Source organism: Sceloporus occidentalis, unplaced genomic scaffold (genome assembly GCF_023333645.1).
Source record: "Sceloporus occidentalis isolate IW3139 unplaced genomic scaffold, rSceOcc1.0.p SCAF_74, whole genome shotgun sequence".
Classification (NCBI taxonomy): Eukaryota; Metazoa; Chordata; class Lepidosauria; order Squamata; family Phrynosomatidae; genus Sceloporus; species Sceloporus occidentalis.
The window spans coordinates 2,743,216-2,770,505 of NW_028317054.1; the positions used below are offsets into that span (position 1 = coordinate 2,743,216).

The window sequence follows — 27,290 nt, forward strand, 5'->3', positions numbered from 1 at the left end:
AGTGCTATGGAAAAGAAATTAGCGGAGTATAAGTGTGATACAAATGAAGCCATCAAACTGAAATTAGGTGAGTATATCTTGGTTTATGAACTTCCACGCTGGCGCAATCAACAGCTTTATTTTTACCGTCTTTGCTTTCTTGTGGAACCTCTTCAACTATTACTGCCCTACATTGTTACATTTTATTTCCTCTGTTGGCCCCATTTTTAAGCAAGTATATTAATTTAACCCCTTAACAACCAGTGACATCATGAAAACTGGTCCTTGAGGACCAAAGCTGTATCTCCTACGTCATGGTTAAATCCACCCGGTGAACAGGAGATCAGGCTGTTAAATGGTCTTCCTTTTGACAGCGTGGGCCAAAATTTGTGGCCCCGAGCTGTCGGATCAAATGTGACAGCGCTCTAATTGAGCGCCATTACATTCTGCAGGGATTTAAATGCATGAACAGAAGGTCAGGCATTTCCTTCCAGCCAGATCTTCACTGATGTCGGCGAGGAGTCCTCTTGATGCGATCGGATCTCCTGTCACAGCATTTCGGTGACTGATCGTACAGTGTGCTAGCAGCTATGCAGTAAGCACTATGGATGCTATGATTGCTGTGCTAGGGAACCCTAACTGGTGACATCACAGGCTTTTCCATGGGCTAATAGAGATCCCTGGGGTCATTAAAGCCCCTAAAGTAGATCTCTATACATTGTGCGCTGCTCTCTAATAGATGGTAAAATAAATGCCATTTAAAAAAAAAAGTATACATATGAAAGAGTTGAAAAAATCCAATTGTACCTAGCGCTATAAAAAGTTTTTAAAAATCCTTTTATACTCCTTTACAACACTCCTCGGTTACCTAAAATAAATAAATTTGAATACACTTGCTGTCTTCTTTTTAGGGGAAAATATGGTGGTAATTTGAATTTGGGAGGGCAGCTAAACTAGCTTGGGGGATACATAAAATCGCAAAGTTTGAAAGAGACTGGAGCTAAAGTTGCTGCCTGAAAAGTTCAAATAGCCCTAGTAAAATACCTTGGTTTGTCTTCTTTTTAGTAACGTGTAGCTTTATGGGGTTGTTCATTTCTGCAAGCACCTCTTTCATTACTTCTATTTGCATAATGTAAACCTTATCTCATACTTATCTTATTATTTGGAAACCATTTAAATAAAAACAGCTTTGCAAATATCAGACACATATGTTAGTAACAGATTCTGTGTAGCGACTCCCCTGTTGTGAAGACATCGCAACTGGATGCTAATTGGTGTTGTAATTTTGCCACCTTTCGGTAAAGCTCTTGGCTTACGTAAGGTAACTGTGTCTGTTACTAAATTTCCGGGCCAATTATAGCTATTTAACAAGGTACCCAAACTATTGGTAACTAATGAATAGGTCTTGTTAAGATGTAAAGGTGATTGTTCCCTTTTGACCTTGATGTGCATCAGTCTTGAAAGCTTCTATAGGCCTGTAACCTTCTTTCTTGTCAATTTAGTGCGCTTTCCAGAAGACATAGAAGATGACAGTGTGACCTTCAATCCAGAATACAGCCACCAGTTATTCGGGGATGAGTAAGTGACAGTTTTTATATTTGCAGCAAAGGCAAACATTTTATGCATTTTTTCTGTGTTCCATCCTAATATTGTTGGGCAGCAGCAATGAGCCATATTTAATAAATAAAGAAGGGCAAATTATTAGTAATGAAATTCAAGTCTGCAGATATATACTTTAAATAAGTGTAAGGCTTTAATACTGCGTTTCAGCACATACGCTCATATGTTGGAGGTGAGTCCTAACTGAAATACAGTGTTACTAAGCTAAAACAAACGTGTCTGTGGTAGGAAAGAAAGTTTTATATGCCTTACATTTTGCACATGGAAGGTCGTACGAATTTTATAGTATTTAGTCTCCTGAATAAAACGCTTATCTGATACCGAGTTATCGTTAAGAATACCAAAGTGCAACACATATTTGCAAATAGTAAGAAAAAATAGGACAATTTTCCTCAATTACATTGTAGGTGTGTTTATTTTTCCAGTGGTAGTGTAGCTTCTTAGTTTGTGTTTGTTAGAAACTCGCACCTTGTATCTTTATTTACTAATATTTCATCTTTTCAGTGAGGTGGCATTTGGATATAAAGGTCTAAAGATTCTGCTGTACTTCAGTGCCGGAAGCCTGTCCACAATGTTTCGTGTCCAGTACAGTTCTAAAGTGAATGACAAGTTTGATTCTGTTCAGGTAATGTACTAACGTGTTTTTACTAGTACATTTTATGTAGTTATAGAAAAGTGTATGTTGCTCCCTAAGGACATGGTCTTAAGAAGATTTGTTCATCTTCAAATGTAATAAGGTATTTCAGCAAATCTTCTGATCCTTGTGCAACCATCAGCAAAATCTGTGACCTAATTTTGGCCTGTACACTAGCGTATAAATTATTATTGCTGCTCAAATCCGGTCATGTTGAAAGTACACCATCTTTGAATTCTATAGTTGTACATATCGGGATAAAATAACAATCATCTGTTCCTTAGCAGGTCTAAAAATTAGGTAAATAGAACCTCAGATCAACAAGACATGACATGTTACACCGTGTCATGATTTATTCAACAAAAATAAAGTCAAAATGGAGAAGCCATGTGTGAAAAACTAAGTAGCGGACAGGTGCTGCTAATCAAATGCCCTTGATTAATTGATCATCAGAAAATGTGACCACCTATATAAAAGCTGAATTTTTAGCAGTTTAGAGGAAAGACAGCAATGATCTTGGGGAAAATTATTGCTGCCCATCAATCTGGGAAGGGTAAAACCATAGAATTCAAAGAGGATTTCAAAGAGATGTACTTTCTTTTTCACATGACTCTACATTTCATCAAGCTGGAGCTTCACAACAAGGCCGCCTTTCTTTAGATTGGTTAAAATGTCCAAATATGGTTGGAATCCAAGGCTAGACTTATATATGCAAAGAGCAAACTTTCAATTCTAAGAGGATTGTAAACAGTAGGAGAGAGAACCCTTAGAGATATGCATGGTGGCATCCTAAAGGTGTCTTACAGTTATTGCTCAACAAAAAGTTCGGATAGAGCCCTGTGAGGGACTGCTTTTTACATCCCACTCCCGCTGCCTTTTTTTGTCCAATCCCGGCCGCTCCTGCAACATGTGTGTCCAATCCTACCCACTCCCGCCACATATGTGGTCAATCACACCCCCACCGCTTTACCTGAACTGCAGATTTCCCTCGCGTTGCTCCCTCACAGCGTCTCATCTCTTCCCCCGCCCAGGAACAAGGCGGAGTCACGGGAAGTGACGTAGAATCACGTGACTCTGCTGTGTTCCTGGGCGGAGCAAGAGAGGAAGCAACGCGAAGGCAGCCTTGCGGGACTGCGCGGGATTACCGGGACCCGCAGGTACAGTGCCTCTCCGCCGGTAAGACCACCCGCATCCGCAATACAGTCCTCTAGTTTGGGAGTGCAACCAGCTGTTGAGCCAAGGCAGCCTTTTCTTACCTCCCAGTGCAAGTCTTGCCTATCTAACTGTGCAGACGAGATGTCAGTTCAAGATGGATATCTTATGTTTATACTTAAATGCTAGTGGCTGGAGATGGGGAGGCCCTCTAGGTACCAAAGTACAATATGGAATAAATGTAAATTCCAAATATCTCTCATTCCATACATTTCTACATTGCTCCATGATGAATTTTTATATATACATACATACATACACTCACTGGCAACTTTATTAGGTACACCTTGCTAGTACCGGGTTGGACTCCCTTTTGCCTTCAGAACTGCCTTCATTCTTCGTGGCATACTTTCTACAAGGTGCTGGAAACATTCCTCAGAGATTTTGGTCCATATGGATATGATGGAATCACGCAGTTGCTGCAGATCTGTCGGCTGCAGATCCAATGATGCGAATCTCCCGTTCCACCACATCCCAAAGGTGCTCTAATAGATTGAGATCTGGTGGCTGCGGAGGCCATTGGAGTTCAGTGAACTCATTGTCATGTTCAAGAAACCAGTGTGAGATGATAGGCCATCGTGTTTATACGATGCTCAGTTGGAACTAAGGGGCCCAAAGTGTGCTAAGGAAATGTCACACCTTTTGATACCGTTGATACAAGGCAGGATGGATCCATCCTTTCATGTTGTTTACAACAAAGTCTGACCCTGCCATTTGAGTGTCGCAGCTGGAATAGAGACTCATCAGACCAGGCAATGTTATTCCAGTCTTCCATTGTCCAATTTTGGTGAGCCTGTGCGAATTGTAGCCTCAGTTTCCTGTTCTCAGCTGATAGGAGTGGTACGTGCCACTTCTTCTGCTACCGTAACCCATCTGCTTCAAGGTTCGTGCTGTGCGTTCAGAGATGGTATTCTGCCTACCTTGGTTGTAACGAGTGGTTATTTGAGTTACTGTTGCCTTTCTGTAATCTCGAACCAAAATCTCGCTTAAATCCCTTTTCTTACCCATTCTGATGCTCAGTTTCAACTTCAGCCAGTTGTCTTCACCACGCCTAATTGCATTGAGTTGCTGCCATGTGATTGGCTGATTAGCTATTTGTGTTAACAAGCAATTGAACAGGTGTACCTAATAAAGTGGCCAGTCAGTGTGTATATATAATGTGTGTGTGATAAAACCTCATAGCAGAGGGTCATGGATGTCACTTTTCCGGCCCTCTAGGGCAATAAGGCTCAGAAACAGCAGTATTCTGATAAGGTGTGTCCGGAAGCTCCACCATTCTGCAGAAGTTCACCGGGAAGTTTTTTTCAGGCAAAAGGGCCGTGTATCTGAGCACACTCTGTCCCCCCCGATCCTCCATGAGACCGGGAAACACCACGTGAGGGTGAATGACAACAAATTTTGTTTGAATGCCCCTTTCAATTTTCATCCGAAACGAAAGGGCAGGAAACGGAATTTGTCGTCCAAAAAAAGAATGGACCAAGAATGAAACTAATTTTATCGCACAGCTTTTCATATACCTGCTTGAATGCAGGTGACCTTATTAACTGTCGTTAAAAATGACAACTCAAGGTCTCCATGAGGACGGTGTTAACTATATAGGCTCTTTACAACGGGCTATTAAAGCATTAATATTTCAAGAGTCTTGGGGTCAGCACATTTAGAAAGTTCACATATGCGGGGTTCTGCAACATGCATTTGTAAAGTGATTATCGTAAAAATTTTAAACGACCTTTCAGCTGGATTCTCCCTTTCAAATGTTTTAATACGCTAAGGAAATGGCTGGGGACCCCGACAGCTATTTATTTACCAACCAAAACTTTTTCCATTCATATTCATTGGATATGATTTACTTAGTCGTGTACAATCAGCACTAGAACTCTAGCTGCAAGTTGATGAGCGTTTCCTTTTGACAATACTAAAAATTATTAAAATTAAGAGCATGTGAAGCATGGCAGGGGTGCATGCTGGAGAGTTTTACATTTATCAGGGCTGCTCAAATACCAGGAGAGATGTAACACTAACACTTCTTACACTGACCTGTGGGGAAGCATTGCTACCTGATGCTGAATGTTATGTTGGTAAATAACAATTTTTGTATAAAAATTGGTGTTCGTCTGATCGCTCTGGGCGCATCTATTTCCGGCTTCCAAAAATATCAAGACTACTCTAATTTGTAAATTCCAAACTAGTGCTTGCGAACATGTACACCAACACATCCGGATGCATTTGGGCCCTGTGGCTATCCTGATGTCCATGTTGGGGATATTTCATGACTCTGTTTACAATTTCACGTTTTCTGCAAGGTTTAGAAACAACGCGGTCTACCTCTGCGTTTTATACAAGGGCCGTATATCATCTTGTGTAACCTTTCCCCTATCTGAACTCTCGTCACTCCAGCCGCTTGTCTGGTTTTCTGTAGCACTTGCGTTCTCCGTCTATCAACTCGACATCACGCTTAATTGAAAGATCCCCTTTTTTGCAGAGTTTTTACACACGTCTGCATGTGGATACCTACAGTCCTGTAACACAACCCAACACTCCAAGGACCTGATCAGTCACGGGAATTAAGATAATTTACCGTGGATTAGATACAGTCAAGCCAACAATGCAACCAAGAGAAAACTTTCATGGAAGAGACTCAGTTTACCCTTTCAGGTCGCATTGAAAAATACTTCATACATGTCACTTGCAAGGTTTCGTGAATCAGATGAGGGTTTGATAACAATTTGATTGCGGAACTAAAGAAGAAACAAAGCTCTATTTTGCTCACATTAGCTTGTACTCCATTGCACAAGTAATTGTTCTTTTCGTTCTCACCCTTAAATTGTTTTTTTTCTGCCGAATTTAAGTAGTACTGCAAATTGCTGTGGAATATATATTTTATTTATTTGGTTTGTGGGGACGTAACCAATGTGATACAGAGCAGGAGGTGATAACAATAGAACTGTGTATGTTCTAAATAGATATACTGATATATATCATGATACCCCATCATTGTTAATATATCTTATAAAGACTTCTTAGTGTACTTTTGTTTGGCTGTGTTATTCTTCCTATTTTTTTCTAGAACGTAGACCCCGTACATTTTCAAATTCTCTAGCGGCTTCAGCACATCTCGCTGTAACAGGAGCTGTTATAAGACAACGTGGCAATTCCTGTCATCACTTGTAATTTTCTAGATTTATTTCTGTCAGAATTAAATGAAAGCGTTTCGATCGATGGACATCATGGCGATTGAGCGATAAATAAAATTTTTTTTTTTTTTTGGAAAGAATGAGAAAGAGGACAGTTACTAGTGTTGTAATCTAATCGTATCAGTATATCTTCGAGGTCACACAGGTGAAGAAAATAAGTGAAAAGCCTTCTAAATGTACCAGTACGCGAAAAAATATGTGGTCAATGGCTGGCGGTCTGTTGGCTTTATTACTAATTTATAGGGCTGGAAAAATCTGTGTGTGTGTGTATATATATATATATATATATATATATATATATGTGTGTGTGTATATATGTAATTATATAAATTTTACTTTATCCAAACATTTGTTCCAAAACGCACGCGGTTAGCTGAATGTCGATTAAGTGCCATTCATCTGCAGGTGCATTGCTCCAGCTAGAGGGATAATGCTTGAAAGGACAGGAATTAGTAGCGTGTTGTATTAGCCTTTTGTAGCGTATTTTGTCCTAAGCATCTTAATTTCCCTGTTTTGAATGCCAAGTAGCGAGAGTCTTGGTTTTGAACTAATACTCATCATGCATGTAAACGGTGTGAAAGGACTGCTTAGTAAGTTAACACAAAGTGTTCTTGTGTGAGCCCTTGTGGAAATAGATACAATACAAACATTCTAGCCGTACACACTGCAGACTCCATTGAGTAAAAACCTGGTTTTATTGTCTAGCCGCCCTCCCTACGCCAAGAGAAAGGAAGGCACTGAATGGGATGCAAGCGCGTTTTGTTGAATATGTTGCTTGGCTTTTATGGACTGTATTGAGGGGGGGGGGCACAGTTTTTTTGTTAAGTAGAGACCAATTCATTAAGTTTTATTGCCTGGTGAGAAGCAGTAATATGTTATTGTGAAAGTTCATCAAATATTCATGGCTAAAGACAAGTATTAAATGTAGTCATTCAAGTGGCCTTAAGGGATTTGAAAAGGAGCATGGAGTCTGCTCAGCTGACAGTCTGCGGGGTGACGGTGCTTGTTTAACAAGCTTACGTCTAATCTCCGATTATGGTTTGTCTGACAGGATTTCCTCTTTTATTGTTGGGAATCTGCATTAAAAAAAAAAACTGTTCACAAAAGTTGTAATTCCTTGTAATCTTAAATTGAGAATCTTGACTGAGATCTTCAGCCTCCGTAATGCTTTTTTCTCTGTATATTTTATGTGTAGGATTCTGCTGGATGCGCTGTTTTTACGTTATAATCCCTTTACTGTTATTTACGTCACCAGTCACGAAACGGGTGAAAACGTCTCTGCTAAATGCTGCTTCATAATAAAGATCAAAACGTATAAAGAGCATATATGACCCTATCCCCAAAGTATTGTTGGTAATGGCCTCTATATATTATACATATTCTGAAAATGTTTCCTTGGCAGTCAGAACCGATTATTCATGTTATGATAATGTCGGACTGAGACCTGTGCCATCTGTACCTTTTAGGTTGGCAAACTATGTTTAAAAGGATTTTACAAACTTATAACACCGCGTGTTACCCCTCGTTCTCTGGGATGTTTTATCTATGTAGAGTGTAGTCTTGGGCAAAAGCCTATTGATTGCACGGCATTAGGCTTTTTGTCAATGCCTTCTTATGTATTAAAAAAACCTTTTTTTTCTGGTATTTTTATTGTGATGCAGAAAGTCTTAGGGACTGTGTACAGTACAACAGAACCTGAGAGCCAAGATGGCGGGATGGATGATATTGGGTACCATATAGAGGCCCTTAGGGACCAAATGTAGCCCCCTGTTCCCAGTTGGAGAACCCAAATAACTTGCTTGTTCTCACCTCCTGTATAAGCTGAAGTTACTGGAACTTTACAATATCTGATTGCTTTTATCTTTTGTCCGAAGTATGTGAAGCCCTACTTGTGTCCCGTTTGCATATTTACATGGCTAAAGATGATATATTAAGTAAATACAAAACCACTGCAAAGGAGCATGTACCCTCATCAAAAATATATTTCAGCAGCTATGTCTATATGAAAAACGGGGATAAAGAGATTTCACCGATCTGTTCCGTTTTTGTTAACAGAGCGTCTTCTTAACAATCTTAATGTCATTTAATGTAGGGTAGTTATATATCCATTTGAAAAATGCTCAAATAGGAGGTGTGTGTGTGTTTATAGATAGATATATAAATGTGTGTCATAAAATAAGTGCCCCCCCCCCTTTTCTTTTTAGGCAGATGATGTGGAAAGCAAGATTCGAGAGATAATACCTGCAGGTTTTTGTACCGGTACTGATGACTTCATATCTTTGCTGGAAAAAGAAGTGAATTTTAAAGCCTTTGGAACAATATTACACACTTATACCGTACACCATGAAGACGCTGGTGAAGATATTACATATCAGATATGTAAGGTATGGGAATGGTTACTGGCATGTAAGTCCATAATTACATGAACTTCCCCAGTCCAAATAAAATCATTCATTCTTAACGCATGAAGATAACAAAATCCTGCTTTGTGTCACATGACATTTCAGTATTTCTGGCCCAAACTATGACTGAGACAAAATTTATTTGATTTATTTATTCGATACTATTAGGAATAGTCTGTCTAATTTGGTTACAATTTATACAATATACAAACAGTCCTGAAGTTGCATTAGTCAACACAACCCATCAACTAGATTACAAATTGCTTCACTTTGTCCATTTTGCACTTTAGTCCTCACAATGAACAGCTGTAATCAGCTTTATATGTTCTAGACCCTAATTTGAGCCAATTTTTAATGAAATCGCTTATCAGGGATGTCCGCACCCCATTTCTATTGCTTCTGATCAAATCTTTGGCCCTTTTTAGACTGATATGACCTGTCCAGGCTTCCGGGACTACCATGAAAGACTCCAAACCTTTTTGATGTGGTTTATTGAAACCGCTAGCTTTATTGATGTGGACGATGAACGATGGGACTACTTTTTGGTGTAAGTACCATCCTATGTCAACCTTAGACCCTTCCCATTTCAGCAAAGCTTGAATTTTAATTGATGGTCACCAATTAATCTGCGACATTATAATATTTTTCCCAGGGAGAGCAAACTATTGTTTATAAGGTTCACCGTTTTCTCCTATTATGTTTCTGGAGACCTTCAGAATAGCACTGAATTAAATTCTGTTGTGCACTGGAACACTGAATACAGGCTTAAACAGTTAAATGAGCTTTGCCTGTGTTTCTTTTTACATGTCGTCCATTCATACAGACAATAGGCAAGTGCACTGAAGTGATGCAAAGAGGTCTGATTTACCCAAGTTGCAGCTCACCAATTAAGTGAATTGTACATTCAGAGTATAGCAGGTGTACCCATCGGGCCCTCGCCGAGGAGCTGGCTGACACTAGAAATTCACTCAGAGAATGGCTAAAGAAAATGGACCCTGCATGGGAGCGCGACTGTAATTGACCCACTTGGCTTTCTGTTTTATCTGCAGATTCGAGAAGTATAATAAGGACGGAGTTACGCTTTTCGCGACCGTGGGCTACATGACAGTCTATAATTACTACGTATACCCAGACAAAACCCGGCCACGTGTAAGGTAATTGCGGTGTAACACGTGCCCCTTTTTTTCTTTCTCTTTTTCCCTTTTATTTCAGAAGTGAATCTTACTGAAGTTCCCAATATTAGCTTTAATTGTGTTTAGCTTGTTGAAAGCTCCAAAAAAGGGTCCTGTTAATTAGGGCAGCACTACTATTTCTTTTGGCACGCTAAGCGCAGTGACGTTTTATTTTTGTAAGTGTAAGTAGCTGTCTTTGCCTCAATAAAGGAAAAAAACAACTTTATAAACAGATATTTTTGATGTATTTCTTGCTGTTCTGATGCCCTGAGGGTGAAACAGGTATCCCCAAATTGTGGTTGTTTTATTTCGCAATAATTGTGTTTTAATGAAAATAATTGGGGGAAAAAAATTCAATAATTTAATTGTAGAGAAATAATTTTTAGAGTCTGAAAGGATACCTTTTATCTAAAATCTCGGTGAGTCTCTGTCTGTAAAAGTAAAATTGTTTATTAAAATTAACTAATCTCTGCTATGCTTTCTTACTCAATTAAAACTGACATTAAATGCGTTTGATATCATGACAACACGTTTCCAGTAGACTTGCTGTCGTGGCGCCGACCAAACACTTGCTCATAGCCTGGCCTAATATATTGCAGAATTACGTGGCGGAAATCGTTATTGAGAATTATAAACATTTATTGAATATTGTAAACATATATTGGGTTTTCCTCCATGCTCTCGCACATCCTCATGTTAAGTTACAAACAAAGAAGAAAGCTTATTGGCATTTTCACACATTTTCACTTATTTGATGTTTATGTAGATGCGTTTCTCTATTTTATTTTTTTTCCAGGGGGGGTGTTCTTTCAACATGCTCTTTTAAACAACACTCTCAATGTGCATGCATTTAAAAGAAAGCAATGTTTGATCCATGCATTGTTCAAACAAAATGTAGAAAATGTTACCGCAAAGCTTATATCAACGTTTCTGCGACTCCAGCCGGCTGCCGTAAAGCTTCTAGGCTCAGCGGGCAGGCTAAGCGTTAGCAGTCAATGGAGAGCAATACTTTTAAAATGAAAACATCCCTGTGTGTAAGAAATCCACTCATCCCCAAAACACTAGATTTAATGAATCCTAAATTCACGTGTATGACGGTATTTTTTGTAGTTATACTTATGCATTTTCATATTGTTTTTGTCAAGCTGTGGCAAGTTCTAATATCTGTGCCGTAACATTTATGTTTTCTCTTCTCCCTTCGCAGCCAAATGCTGATTTTACCTCCGTTTCAAGGTGAAGGGCATGGGGCCCAGCTTCTGGAAACCGTTCACAGATACTACCTTTCCTCTCCAAACATCTTGGATATTACCGGTATTGTGGAATATTTTTGAATAACAAAAGATGTTATGCCCCCCCCCCCCACCCCTTTACCTAAAAATGTAAACGTTCAGTGAGCTACTGCCACACTTTGACATGCGGTTTGCAAAGGCGGTTTTACAGGTTATCAACAAAAGGGAAACATTTTTTTTCAGGTTCTTGTGTTTGCCATAATCTAATTAGGTTAGGATTTCCCATTCTGCATTTAAATATTTAATAGCCACCACCAAAGGTGTACATACTTAGTTATCTTAGAATGATCCTGTTCCTCTGACAGGCTGCACTACTATTTCTAGACCTATGTACGTATGGCTTACTACCTTTCTTAAATGCCAGAGATATTTGCCAATGATTGTTGTCCATGATGGCTTAGCATTGCCCGGATAGCATGGGAAATCTTGAATCGCTGTGAAGTATAGAAATTTATAGTTTGTATACAAGCTCTCTGTGGCCTCATTGACCTCTGTCATCTGCAAAAGAGGATCAGTTTTCAGCAGGGGAGAACATTAGCGAAGAGGAGTATGACATAAGCAAAGTCCTTTTGTATGTATCCTCACAAATGCTGGTCAGTGTTTTGGGTTTGCTGATGGGGTCTCTTCAGTACAGGAAGAACTTGCCAGAGAGTTGGGCTTCAACCCCTGGACTGCACATTATGAAGGTCAAAGCACAGTGGGCTTCTTCCGCAGGAAGAATTTGGCTGGCTGTCTATAATGTCTTCAGTCTTCTTACCTATCAAGATATGCATTACACAGGGTCAGCCCAGCCCTCCTTGCTTGAAAAACGTAACCAGTGTTGCCCTTTCACAATGAATATTAAAGTGGGGGCTTTAAAACTACTGCTTTCCGTTTAGTCTAAAAACAGTGCCTACTCTGAGTCTTTGCTTCGCTCACATGTTCGCTTATTTTCTCACGCTTTCTTTTGATTATTTCTATTTCTCCAGATGTGAAACCTATCCATACTTGGTCCGGTTGTCTGGGTGAACACTCAGTTTGAAATACTGCTCGTCAAATGGCTATTTTTTATTTATTTATTTTTTTATTTTTTTTTTTTACTTTGCCCTTGTTTTTTTTTTGAAACCTACTAAATTTATCAATGCAATTCCCGATAGCTGAGTTTAATTAACTTGATTTCTTGCTTTATAATTCTTCTTGTGAACTGACCAAATAATATAGGGCTTGTTATTGAAAGATGAACAGAAACGGTAGTATTGTGAGGTTCATTCAGTGCACTTAACTTTTCTACCAGTTTCAAGGTGGTCAGTTTCTCAGATGTGCTTTTTTAATCTGTTGAATGTTGCACGGTAACCTCTTCTGTTGAATAGAAGTCTATTATATGCAAGTGCAGCAGCCCATAGAGGGCTTTAATGTAATTAGAGGGTCTGTGAGGATTTCTAAGGACTTACTTTGGAAGGAGATTGAACTTTCTGTAGTGCAATGTATTGAGGACATTGTGGCTGCACGCTTACAATCGCTTGTTTCTTCATTCAGAATGAACCGAAAAACTGTAGTAGTGGCTGTGTACATTAATGCTATTGCTAAAGTGTCTAGTGACACTCATTGCTTTTAATCGCATCTCCTATTGTTTAATTGCCAAAGTAAAAGGATGCCTGAAAGCAGTTTTTCCAATGCACTTGTTTCTGTATGAGTGCCGTCGTATTTTCTTACTGCTCTGCCAGGCGCGTTTGGTACGTAAGCTTTTTGTATGTGGTTTTGTCTTTTTGGACCCGTGTGTGTCAGGAAGGTTTTATAGCGGTTTAACACTTTCATTGTAGTTTTTCCTGCCCCTTGACAGCAGCAGGGACTTGCGTTTTGGGGATCGCCTTTCACGCTGCTGCCTCGTAGGGACTCCTGTTCTCATAAGCTATCCTACTGTATAAAGTACTGGACCTCGGTGTATTTGTAACCTACGGGGCAGTAATTGGCAGTCAGGAGAAGCATCAGTGCAATAGCTTTCATTTTAGTTTTTCTGCATTTTGAAATACTGAAAATATTTTAATCAGAATTTACCCGGGATATGTGTTCTCCCTGCTGCTTACTTGTTCCTCATAAGTTGAAGGAACAGATTGGTCTCCGTCTCCCGATATTTTCATTCAAAATGTATTATTATTTTAGTACATAGTTGAGTCAGTTTCCCACGGTGTTCCTAAGTCATTGGCATTAGAAAAGGAGACTGCAGTCTAGTTTACCTGATTCCCTGGCTGCCTTTATGGTGGTAGAGTGTACTTAAGTACACTTCCTGCTCATGCCCTGTAGCCCAAATCAATGGGAGTAGTGGCAGCCAATCACATGGAAGCTAGTTGAATGTAAAGATTCAGCTAGCGTACATATGATAGGCTGCTGGTACTCGCCTTTATTTTAAATGGCAGCTCATCTACTATTGAAAGAGTAGTTAAGTATGCTTTTCTGTTGAAGCAGCGGGGGAGATGGTTAAACAAGGCAAAAACCTAATTTTCTAACTCCAGTTACTAGAGAGTAATACTAATACAGTAAAATGAATTCAAATTCATGCAAAATGGACTCTGATGTGCATTTTAATTGAAAATGGGGGTAAAATGTTCACTAAAGCAAGGAGTGCCACAGACATTGATTTGACTTATCTTGGCGTAGGCCAACTAGCTGGCAGGTCCAAGAGGACTGCATTCTCCGGTACAAATCCCCTTCCATAGATCAGACAATGTCAAATTGGATTTGTTGGCCCTTTTTTTTTTTTTTTTTTTTTTTTTTTTTTAATGCATTTGATTTTATATCAGAAGCACATTTTAGCAGTTAGCTTGAAATAGGATTCTGTGATTTTTTTTTTTGATTTTTTTTTTTCCCTTTCTTAGTTTTTACTCTTTAGTCCTTTATTAACCACAGTTTATAGAAATCGGCAGTAGCTTCCATGCACCTTCCATGTTCTTCTCCTGTCTGTCTGAAATCTATCTGTCTCGTTAATCAGGAAAGCCTGCTTTAAGAAAATAAATGTTTTCCAGATCACATTTGAGTTCATTATACTATTACAGGTCCTCCCTTTGAAGTTTTGTTAGTCTCTTGTATCGGATTATCTTAAGTTTTTCACGTTTCTTTAGAGAAGTAAATTTACTTAAGGGTTTTGAAGATAAGATCTACCCCTACTGCCGGAGAACACGTATCGTTAAACGTAGACATGAAAGCTCATTTCCCTTTCGGTCTATATGTGTCTACATGATTCTGTTAGTTGATTTACAGTGGTTGGAATAAGTGTTCTACCTTTAAAGAGTGTATTATTTTTATTTTCTAGATTTCAGCAGAGCCACCTTGTACCTTTTTGTCTCTAGAAGTCCAAGTTGGTTAAGACATTAAGAAGTGCATTGCATGTTTGCCCATTGTACATCTCTGCAGACTGTGACGGCGCTGTAACAATCAATCATTATGTATGTTACTACAGCATGGGGAACACTTAAATACATTTTTACATTTTGAAAGGTGGAGGGTTTCTCCTCCAGTAAGTTTTCAGCCTACATTACTGTTCCGAAAGCCCCCACCCCAATAAATACCCCTTTCAAGATTGATTGAATTACCCTCCAAAAAGCACTTCCTCTTCTGAGTTAAAATTATTGATGTACGGAGGAGAATGTCTCTTACTGGGGTGGTCTTCCTTCTGTAGAACAGATGTGTTTTGTGTTGCTGTTTTAAAGAGATAGTAAGCCAGACCCCCGTTTCTAGCGACAGACTAATTTCGGAAAAGTGATCCATGAGGCTTCCAGTTGATAAGGCTGTTCCTTCATTAAGGAAGGAAGGCAGACAGTGGTGCATGTTGTATGAAAGAAACATAAAGACATTTAGACCCTCAGACATCCATACAGTTGGCCCCTACAGCAGTCCAGCTGCCAGATGAGATTTGTACCCACGTACCAGAACTGTAGGGTTGACTTTACTATCGATGTAAGTTTATGAGTAAAGCCACCTAAGGTGTGAAACGTGTTAAGCTTTGTGTTACGGCGCGTTCGTGTAGGCACTTCATTGCACATTAAAGCACTTTACAATTACTTACCGGAGTGCGAAGCTTGTGTATGTTTTCGTTCATGTTGGCTTTTCTATATGTTTAGGCAAGGCCTAATTGACACATTTAAGTTTGTGTGTGTGTGTGTGTGTGTGTGTGTGTGTATAAATATATAGATATGTTTCCCAAAAGGGGTTTTTCGATAATATTTACACCACACGGTTCTTGCTCACATTGCAATTTTATGCCCCATGCGCCTTTTTACACGCCGTTTGGAGTATTATAATTTGCATCATGGTGTACTTGGGAAGTATATAAGTAGACTTGCTGTGTGACAGAATAAACTTAATTTGAACTGCAAACATTGGAATGTAATTTTAGTGTGTTGCAAATACACTTGTTTTATTCTGCTACATTTATTATTTGAGTGAAGGCTTTGATTATCTTTTTTCCCCATACTGAGATTTAAAATGCAAATATATCTTATGTACTAAAGAAGCATTTATTTGAATGTTTAGTTTTCAGTATCTTGGTGCCACTTGTAATCATTACTTACCCAACACGCGTGTACATCTCTGTCGGATCAAAGTACGGATTACTCGGACCGTCCCGCCACCTTAAGAGCTTTCTTTGCTTCAGCAGGGAAGAGATCTGTAGGTTAACATTGACAGAAACCTAGCTCTTTGACTTTCCCCGCAGAAACACCACGCTGAGCTGATGCTTTATGGCAATGCTAATGAAGTCTGTTCTTCATTACACAGAATGTCTGGCTGGGTTAATAAGACTGAGCCTTTGTATTATTTACCACAGGCTGTATGATAAAGTCTCAGGGTTCATCACCTGAGCCCAATCTACTATACAGAGCAAGAACGCATACAAATGGCTATTATGCCCCAGTCTTAAAACACATTTTATAAACACTAGACTCTTAACAAAAAAACAGCAACCTAGTTTTGGAAAGTTTTTTTTTTTTTTTTTTTTTTAAATGTTTTTTATTTTATTTTTTTTAAATAGAAAGCTAATAGAAGTTGGTGGGAGTTTTGTAAAAAGAAGAAGCTTTGCTTTTTGGTTCATGCACAATTTTTAACATTGTTTCCTAATGTCTGTATATATGCCATCTGCACCGAGACACAAGCTTAACTTATAGATTTGAATGCACACAGCTGTAGTTTTCTTTATAGCACCGCTTCATTTTCTGCTTGCGTCTTCCTAAAAGTGTTAATCCTTCCAACTAATACTAGATGTGATGGTAATTAACATGGAGGTGAGTTTCTCCATTTCTATGAAATTCTATTGCAACGCTAAATGTTTTGTCGTAGGCGCCGCGCTTTGGGTTGTAGGCTGGATTGTGGTAGTTTGTGACATTTCTTTTTAGTTACATCATGCTGCTGACGTGACATCCGTATGATGTAATCACACACATGGAAAAATAGCACCAGGATACGCAGGCCTTCGATCGCGGGATGAGATACTCGTATTTTATAATACCATGAGCTGTGTGTGATTTTTGTTTAAATGTGACCTAAAGGTGATTTAAATATAACATTTGAAAGGGCAAGAATCCTTTCTATAGACTTAGTTGAAGAATTATTTATGTAGAATAGATGCATGCAGTGGGCCTTACGAGGAGCTCTGTGCTTAAAACTGCTTCACTATATGTAATTTGTTTAATCTATTTATTTACCAGGGTATACTATTTTGGGGTTTATTCACTAAGGGCAGAGTTGTGTTTCAGCTTTTTATACATTATGAAGATCCAACCCCATTGAGCTTCTCCTGTAGGAAGAGCTTATATGGCCTTCATAATATAAACTTAAATCACATGTCTTCAGTCTCCTTACATGTTAAGCTATGCATTATACGTAGATATATAATATTTCTGTGCAGTCGTACATGTATATTTAGATGTTCTAGCACCTGCATGTCTGCCCCGAATACCTCCTCCCGATCAGCATGTTTTGTTTTTTTTTGCCTTGCACAATCAGAAAAGACTCTTGAAACCCTTCCCGTTCTCTTTGTGTATGGATCGGTTTGAATGGCTTTGTGGCAGCGTGCCCCCTATACTTTACAAAGTGGGGAGTGCCTGCACCTTTGGCCGCCAGCTTGAAATGCAAGGAAGGAGAAGAATAGCATGAAACACGTTGAAATTCTGCATATGCTTTGTCGCAAAGGTAGAACCTTTTTGGAGCGATTAACATGCATGAGCTATTTTTATGCACATTTTAAGTGCTACTTAAGTGTTTATTACATATCTGAATGGCCAAAAGTGGGGATTAGATGCATTGAAAGAGGAAGGCCTCAAACATTTAGCTTTACGTCTGAGATTTTTTTCTTTTCTCAGGGAAAGGATTTGTTTTACAGTTGTGATAATTGCATCCCCGTCTGCCCGTCATAAAAAATACAGTATATGGGATGAAAAAAGGCAACAAAACACTTCAAGTAGGCCTTTCCCTTAAGATACCAAACAGATCTATTTGTAATGCGTATATTTATATATAATACTTCCCAAATCACAGAACAAACACAGCAGCAGCACAATGAGAATCAGACCCTTTCCAATACTTACAATTAAAGGGATGTTAAATGTTGGTTTTGACACTGAGTGTGTTTTTTAATGATATATATGTGTGAGTGTGTGGTAATGAATTACACATGACAGCGCTAGATTGATCAATAAATAAGTGTGTGTGTGTAATATATATATATATATATGTGTGTGTGTATATATATAATTATATAATTATAGAGATATTAATCATATACATCAGGCCATTTTAGCATATGGTCACCATACGTTTTCTTTAAACATAACGAGACACCGTAGTATAGAAGATGGATCTATATAAACAGGTTTTCATTTTTAAGACTGGATGTGTAACAAAGTATTTTAATAGATATGTAATCTATTAATGTTCATCCAGGGTGAGTGAGACTGCTTTGGAGTAGAGAAGGAACCTTTTCCTATTTTGAGATGACATTACTGACTTTTGCCGCTTTCTGGATCAAATACCGTATTTGCTCGATTATAAGACGAGGTTTTTTTCAGAGCAAATGCTCTGAAAAATACCCCTCGTCTTCTAATCGGGGTCGTCTTCTAATCAGACCTCAAATAGAGTCTGATTAGGAGACTAAGATCCAGATCCCCCGCACCGCTGCAGGGGACCTGGAATCCTCCTGTCTCACCCCCCCCCCCCCCCATCATACACACTTACCGGTGCTTCCTGCTGTATTGCCGGGGCAGCGGGTTGACGTCTACGCGATCCGCGTAGACAACGTCCGCTGCAGCCGGAAGGAGGTGTGGCTAGCAGCGGGGGTTGTCTGCGTCCGTCGCGTAGACCTTCCCCGACTGTCAGAGATCTCTGATCTCTGACAGCCGGGGAAAGTATACGCGACGGACGCATACAAACCCCCGCTGCCAACTCCACCTCCTTCCGGCTGCAGCAGAAGGCGACGTCAACCCGCTGCCCCGGCTGGAAGCACCGGTAAGAGAGGGCTGAGAGGGGAGAGAGGAGAGAGGAGAGGAGAGGGGAGGGGAGGGGGGGGGAGAGTGTGTGTGTGTGTGTTAGTTAAATGAGGGCATTTCTGGAGTGGCGTTAAGGGGGCATTTAATAGAGCACTCTGCCTCCTGAAATGCCTTATACCTCCCTATATGCCACTCTGCCCCATAATATGCCTTTTAACCCCCTAAATGCCAGAGTGGCATATAGGGGTATAAGGCATTTCTGGAGGCAGAGTGCTCTATACAATGCCTTTTAACTCCCTTAATGCCACTCTGCCTCCTGAAATGCCTTATACCTCCCTATATGCCACTCTGCCCCATAATATGCATTTTAACCCCCTAAATGCCAGAATGGGATATAGGGGTATAAGGCATTTCTGGAGGCAGAGTGGCATATAGGGGGTCAAAAGGCATACCATGGGGCACAGTGGCATATAGAGGGTTAAAAGGCATATCATGGGCCACAGTGCCATATTGGTGTGGCAAGCCTGGGGGCAGATGTGCGTAACTGGGGGACAGGCTGGAAAATACAAGAAATAAAAACAAAAAAAATATTTTTCTCAATCATAGCTTTTATTAAAAAAAATAGTTTACATGAATTAACATTTACTGGTAAAACTTTTTTCCTTTAGGGTCGTCTTATATTCAGGCTTTTTCTTTTTTCCTAAGTTAATATTCAGATTTTGGGGGGTCGTCTTATAATCAGGGTCGTCTTATAATCGAGCAAATACGGTAATATGGGTTTGTGGAGTGGTTAAACCTGATGGACTATGTCTCTCTCCCCCCCAGTCATTTGACTATGTAGTATACAGTACTATTTTAGTTGCTAAAATATTTTTTCCAATGAAATACATTTTAAGTAATAGAGATGACTTTGGCTCTATATAAAACAATAAATAATAATATGTAACTTAGTAAATGTGAATGATATTTTTGGCCTCTATTAAGCAGTCAAATGATTTTTTTTTTTTAATAGGTTGCATGTTTTTTTCCAGCTGTGCTTTGGTTGTAAACATATTTAGCCGGTGCTGTTAGTCAGCATTGATTTAAAAAGGTGTTGCAAGGGTTAAAATGTCCAAGAGGTCCATAATAACTTGGCAGTGAACAAGTTCAGGCTTTCTTTGAACAATTAAATCTTTTGTTTCCCTGCCTTTGAAATTGGGGGTATTTATGTGCTTACAGTACAATGGAGTGGCTAATGATTTGGAATAATGCTAGCCAGACTCGTTTTCCCAGGCAGCTGTGTCAGTGGGTCCTGCCTATTATGAAAGAGCCCATTACATATATTTAATGGGGTCTATTCTAATTTTTCAAAACTGCATCTATTAAAACACAGCCTTATTTTTCTATTTCACTTTTGATTTTGTATTTTTCTGGTTTCTCAAAAATGGTTTATATAAAAGTTGGAAGAGCTGTTAGAGCCGTAGACCAATGCGTTTATAATGTATAGGTATAAAATGCTGACGCCTATACGTATAAATATGTCTACCTAATTAACACCATAAAACCTAAAGCAGGCAAAATGACTGCTCAGTGAAAATGTTTTTTTTTCACCCAAATATATGATGCACATTTGCGATTTTGAATGTTTAAGAGGATTATTTTATACCTTTTCAATTAGTAGACGATTTGTACATCTTACTAGTTCATATATTCCTCTAAACTGAAACGGGTGGGCTCATAATGTGAACTGATGGCTGTTGCGGTCGGTACAGGTCCACTCCTGTGACCCCAGTTACCTAATAAAACAACCAAGGTAAGAGACTAATCGCCTAATCCCGTAATACTTACTGCCAAGGCAAACAAATAGTAAAATTAACTAAAATGCTCATATCATATACACTTCAGTGGCGAGTTGGACCATTAACTCATTGTCGCATCAGATATTACCTCCAGGTTGGAGGCCACTGGCCATTGTAAACACCCCAGGAGGCTGATCCCTGACATCTCCGCTGCACGGCAGCCTATAGGCCGTTTTATGGCCCAGGGCTATTTGGAAAACCAAATAATTAGGCGTCAGACTCCCCACCAGCATTCACCAACAGGCAAATTAATGATTTCCAAACCCACAATTTATGGCATATATTTGCAAAGAGGTGAAAAAGGAAATATTCTGGGGGACCATAGCAGAAACGCTGGCCTTTGCCTTTAGTTTTTGCTTTGCCGTTATTAGATGCTCGTACATCTCACACCTGTCTCGATAGCAGGTAATATGATTCCACAGTATGTTCAGCACATGGGCAACAAAACATACCGCTAACCTGTTTCTGTAGATTGTTTTGGGCGTTATGGCCTCTAAAGATGAAAATGTACATATTGGTTTCCCATTTAATCTGCATGCGGTGTAAAACCACTCCATATGCTGCTGCTGCTCTTTTAAAAGGCAGTGATTTTGGTTGGATAGTATATCGAAGTCTGTTCGCCATCGTGCCCCCCCAATGCTTTAGGAACAAAAAAAAATCACTCTTTTCAATAAATGCATTGCTGAGAAATTGATCACATCCTTCTATTAACTCAAAGTGTGACGGCCGATCCAAAACCTGCCATGAATCCAAATGATTTACCTCCAAAAAAAAATCCCTTTGCATTTGTGCCTTAGAGGCTATGAAAGAATTGGTTAACAGATTAGACAAGAGTGGAAGACGGTGAGTGTGTAATTTAAAGGCACATTTAAACCTATGTGTATTGTTTTATTTTGAAAAAGTAAAAGCACAATTTGTCCCTGAGCCTTTCATTGCAGGTAAGACCGATTCAGCCCATCTAGTCGGCTCATTTTTCTTGCTGTAACGTCTCAGACCTAAATCAGTCTTTAGTCTTGTCTTAGATCAAGGATAGCTTTATGCCAATCCCATGCATGAGTAAATTCCTTCACTTCTGACGTACCGGAACGTCCTTAAAACCTGTCGGATAAGGACAGATGAAAAGGAGCGACGGGCTGTCCCTGATTAGTTTTGCGGTATCTAAAGTGTTTGAAATAGAGGCTTTGTTTCCACAGCCATGCTTCATCTAAAATATTTTTCCAAAAACGTTAAAAATGACAAAAGAAATGTAATTTTTTTTTTTTCCTTCGTCAGCTGAAGACCCTTCAGAGAACTTTGTCCGGCTCCGAGACTACGTCCTTGTTAAACTCTGCCAGAATCTGCCTTGTTTTTCCCCGGAACATCTTCAAAGTGGGTTTAGTCAAGAAATGGTGACTGAGGCTCAACAGAAACTCAAGATAAATAAGGTATTTTATTCTTGCTGTGATTGCCGAGGGCACACTATAGTGCGTTTTATATCGGCATACTGCTGGCTTGGATAAATTCCTTAACGCTTCTAGTTTTCCAGTATACCCCCGGACTATTTCATGGCTTTCATGGGAATTTGGTTCTCATTCCATGAAAAGTTTGATACTTAGTGGAAAAGACATAAACTTTAGCACTTCAAGCTTTACAACATGCATTCAGGTGTATGTTAATATATATTATGTTAAATCTGTGTATGTAATCACATTTTCAGACTGACTATATTTAGTCAAGCTGAAGAATACAAGCACATTATCGATACATTATATAATACTATAACCTGAGCCAGTAAATAAGTCATGGCATCTCCCGTAGAGCCTCTATGAATGCCACGCCATATAACCCACTCATGAACCAAAAGGAGACTTATTTGTGTTCCCTGCTGCTGTCTGAAAATAGCTTCTATGTATAGAATATTTCACGTTCCACAGTGACAGCGCTGCCAAAAGGTGACTTTATTTAAATAAGGTGGTATAACCCAAGGGTATTTACAGACACCTAGGATAACTTCCCAATGGCATACCACCTCATCCTTTATTTTGATCTAATTTATTATATTTATTAATCCCCCAATGATAATAAAAAAGACCTCCTTACCCCTTTAGTCTTTCCAGTTCCCTTTTTCTTTCTATCTCCCGTTTTCTTAAGTCCGTCGGGTTCCAAATTGGTGTCTCTTCTTTCCGTGTGCGGAGTATGGACATGTACAGATATGTTTTGCATGTTTGCAATCAGTGTAGAATGCTAATAGGGTTACATAATCACTCGTTTTATTGATTAAAATAATTAGGAAGCCCTGAGCCAGTTTCAGTTTCAAAACCGCTTCAAAACTCCAGGGCAAAAAAAGAAACGGATGCATATATTCCAATCCTGCAGTAATGTTTGAGGAGATAATTAGGTAAAAATCTAGCATTTTCATATTCCTAATTAGTCCTGTTAATGACCTATTAAAAGAAGCAAATTAAGGACCTGCACTTGCTCATCACATCTTGTCGTTTTGATCTCCTGTCTATAAAGGACAACTATGTACAAAGGACACACAATCAGAAAATCCACAACACTTGACTAAAACATGCAGAATTACACAGAATTCTACCCAGCAGATATATAGCTGCATGTCGGTTATCCGCTCTCAGGGGGACAGCCACCTTAACAACGTTTACAGGGCATTCGTTTAGCAGGTTTACGTGCAGCTTGCGTGTTATTTGTAATTGGCGAAAAAACGTTATCCAGTCCGAGTGTTTCAATATTATGACAATCTATAGTTCTTCACGGCTAGTTTGTGGTATTTTTGCTTCATAGATACTTGAGCGCAACAGACACCCAGTTTTTGTTTTATATATGTAATTTCTTGTTACAGTTTTAATTATTTACGGTTCTAAGTGTGTCTGTTTGTTAACTTGTCCATCAGCTTGACCAACCCCAGGCACCAGGTTGCCATGGTGACAAGAAATCACTTCCTGGTGCCTAGGGTCTTGCGGGGGAGGGGGTGCTCTGTACTTTGTGTAACAGGGATCCTTGCCCAGAACCGCTGGCCCACGCTCCCTCAGTCCCACCACGCAGAATGAGTCTGAGCGCGAGGAGATGACATTATTTCCCAGTGCACGGACGCAAGCAGCGTGTGAGCACCATGAGGGAGCGGGACCTGAGCCCACTAAGGGAGAGGTACCAAAAAATCATGTTCGTGTGTAACATTAAAAAAAACACAAAAAAAAATGGTTCCTACATATAAACCAAATGTGTCAAGGCCGCAAATACCAAAATTGATGCCCCTGATCTATTGGCTATTTGCACAACCAATAGGAAACTGCCATTCTCCCACTGACAAAGGAAATGCCAAGGCCTGTGTGTAATTGTCAATAAGATAAGGATATATACATTTTTAATTAATTTAGATGATGGAACCTCTTTTAGTATAACAACTAAATAAATAAAAAATATTATTTTATTTTCAGCAACATGCAAGACGTGTTTATGAGATCCTCCGGTTACGTGCTACAGATATGAGTAATCCTGAAAAGTCCAGGGCATACAGACTCGAAATCAAAAAGAGACTTGTTGGCCCATACAAGGTATAGTCCTGAGTTTTCAACCTGACACTTGTTTGCACTATATATATATATATATATATATATATGTATATATAATATTTATCACACTCTTGTGCTTGGACCATGACCACCTCTGCTTTTGGATTCTCCATCCTTTAAAATCTTTGCAATCTGTCTTGTAACTGGTATTGAAATTAGAAAACGAGGTCTGTCTGTGTGACCTAAACGTGATTTGGCGTAATGAGCAGAATTGAATAGTTTTAGAAATGGATTTAGTTATCTCCTTTTCCCAGAACACTTCAGAGGAATAGTAGTACAGGATAAGTGTTTTATCCAGTACATGCACAACCATCATGATGTGGTGTTTTTTACATTTTACAATCTTCTTTAAAATTGTTTTCTTTTTGAGTACAGCCTGTGATGAGTTGCCATGCTAATACCGACACAGCAGTGTAGAGTTGAGATGCTCAGTGCTGGCGGTGGCTGAGTGTAACTGACTTACTGAGGCTGCAAACAGAAGAAAACAATATGGCCATTTTAATAATCTGTAGATAGACCCTTTATGGGATTAAAGACACAGCCGTCAAGGGTAACTGGTTAGTCGCTCTTGGGCTGTGTTATGCTTCCCACCATGCTTCTCTTTGAAGGGTTTGCTGCAGTTCAAGAGATGAACGTACCCCTCATTGGTACTGATGCTGACGAGAATATAACAAAGATCTTACAACTTTCCTAAATGGTAAAGCGAAAACCAAAATATTAGTCCATTAAGACATGGAAAACATTACAACCGCATCAAGTCTATGCCACAGTCATCAATCCAAATGGGCTCAAGATATCTTTAGGAAGCCCTTTCTTTTATTTAAAGCAGAGAACCCTCCAAAGTTACACTCCTGTAGTTTTAAAATCCAGGTAGAACTCAGAAGCTACATAAATACCGGATCTCTAAGATCCAAATGTAACGGTGTCAGGACCAGCATTTTGAAAGGAGCTTTTGAAAATTCTCATACAAGCGGTCTTCAGATCTGAAACTGCACTGAATCGCATGATTTTTCCTATGTCTTTCTGCGTTGCAGGAAAAAAAACATCTATTCCTCTGTAATCTGACCTTTAATGTTTAATAATCTCGATCTTTTTTTTTTTTTTTAAACTGTCGACAGAAAAATCAAAGGGAGATGGCCAAGATGAGAAGATGTCTAAAACCAGAGGAACTGACCAACCAGATGAACCAAATAGACCTAAACACTCAGCATGAACAACTAGAAGAAAGCTATCAGCGACTTCTTTCAGAATACAGACGGATAGTGGAACGGCTCGCTCAGTCATAACGCATTCCATCGCTCTGTACGAAAGTGTTCAGTATCTTTAATATTGCACTTCTACACAGTTTAGCCTTCAATTTACTACCAAATTTAAACGCATTCTCTTAATTCTGTTACAATGCTGTGGAGATGCTGGTCGGAGATGTCCTTCGAGCACGCAGACTGGAAACCCAGCGCAAGGTGATACCTCGATTTGGCTTAGAATTAGTGAGTACTCGGGAGGGGAAAGTAGTTTTCCTTTCAAACCATTAAGTCTCTGATTAATCGTGTTTAGGCTATTTAAGTCATTTTATATTCCAGATGGATTGGACCATGACAGAAATGCTTGGAAGAGGAATTATATCTAACATAATATGTGGATCAGGGTAGTGTTTTAAAATGTAAACCAGGCCACCAAGGAATGCCAATCGCCGTCTATTCCGTTGGCACTTTCTTTTGTACCGTTTCTTGGGTTTTCTTATATGGCCTCTTAAAGGGACACTCCACCCCATTGTATGTTTCAGTGCACATTGAATTTTATTGAATTCAGTTGGTGCGGGTGCTTTTATTGCAGTGAAAGATACCTCTGTCCCATATTTCTCCTTCCTGTTTGCTTCTACGTAAGCAGGAAGCATATGTACATTCGCGCGGCATACTTAAGTACGCTTTCTGGTTTTCGGTAAAAGCGGGCAGGTGAAGAGGAAGGTGAACACATGCGCAGATCTGCATGCAGTAAAATACAGTCCTTCGTAAACGACAGAGATGTGCATTAGAAATGAGGGACTCGGGTGTCCCTTTACCAGTCCTGATCCATAATGCATATATTTATTTAGCTGGTTTGTATTCGCATTGAATCACACTTCTGTTTTCCATCCATAGATGAAGCAGTTTGTATGCATCCAGTAGCACTTAACTAACGTGGAATAAACGGTAGTAAATTGTGTCTTGTGCATTTTATTCGGTTGCTGATATTTCTGTGAATTCTCGTCATGAGCTATTGCTTTTTTTTTGTCCACTATAATATCAGCATACTGTCTCAATTAAATTTTTAGAGGTTTTTTTATTTTTTTTTAGGGAATTTTTACAGGGAGTAATGATACATTGCAGTAACAGATAAGGAATTGGGCATTATGCAATGAGGAACCTCCCAAAGTTTCAAACTGCTGTTAAAGAGTTTTTGGGGTGGGGGGGGACACGTTCTAAAAACATTTAGGGCTGCAGGACACCGAGATCCACTCACACCCAGCAAGCTCTTTGAAATTATGGGAAAATAGGGACACATGGGAGGTACGCAATGGAAAGGTAAAAGGGGCTTCATAACAATTGTTCTGTTAATTTTCGGTAGTCTTTGGCTCCTGTTACTGAGATTCGTTTAAATTATGAGGTCAGGGGCCACACAGATCAGTGTTACGGGTTCTTCTTATTCTGCGCGTGGTTGTTGGATAGATAATAAAATAAAAGTTTATCTCCCCGTATACTAAGATGATTCAGACTCTGATCTGTAACGGCAGGTACTCCGTTCACTGAACTAATTTTGACTCCGTCCCTCTCCGTACTTCAGCAGCGCCAGAATCGGCTCGCCGCAACACATTTACTTCCGGCAGGCACATTTGGCCAATGACATTCTCGCTGTAGCGATCACGTGAGCTCCAATGCGGCCGAACCCTCTCG

At 39.4% G+C, this 27,290-nt stretch overlaps 1 protein-coding gene and 1 non-coding gene across 2 annotated transcripts; both read left to right on the forward strand.

Annotated features, from left to right (window-relative positions):
- Positions 1-25,646, forward strand: LOC149285954 (histone acetyltransferase type B catalytic subunit-like). The gene is made up of 10 exons (XM_089494727.1): positions 1-67; positions 1,482-1,557; positions 2,104-2,224; positions 8,844-9,023; positions 9,467-9,588; positions 10,091-10,195; positions 11,418-11,524; positions 22,064-22,215; positions 24,226-24,342; positions 25,479-25,646. Exons 1-10 carry the CDS (start codon positions 7-9, stop codon positions 25,644-25,646), a joined length of 1,209 nt encoding a protein of 402 aa, XP_089350853.1. The 5' UTR covers positions 1-6.
- On the forward strand, positions 24,734-24,831 carry LOC149285955 (small nucleolar RNA U6-53/MBII-28). The gene has a single exon (XR_016277749.1). It is a non-coding gene; the product is annotated as a small nucleolar RNA U6-53/MBII-28 (small nucleolar RNA).
- Positions 25,647-27,290: the final 1,644 nt, after the last annotated feature.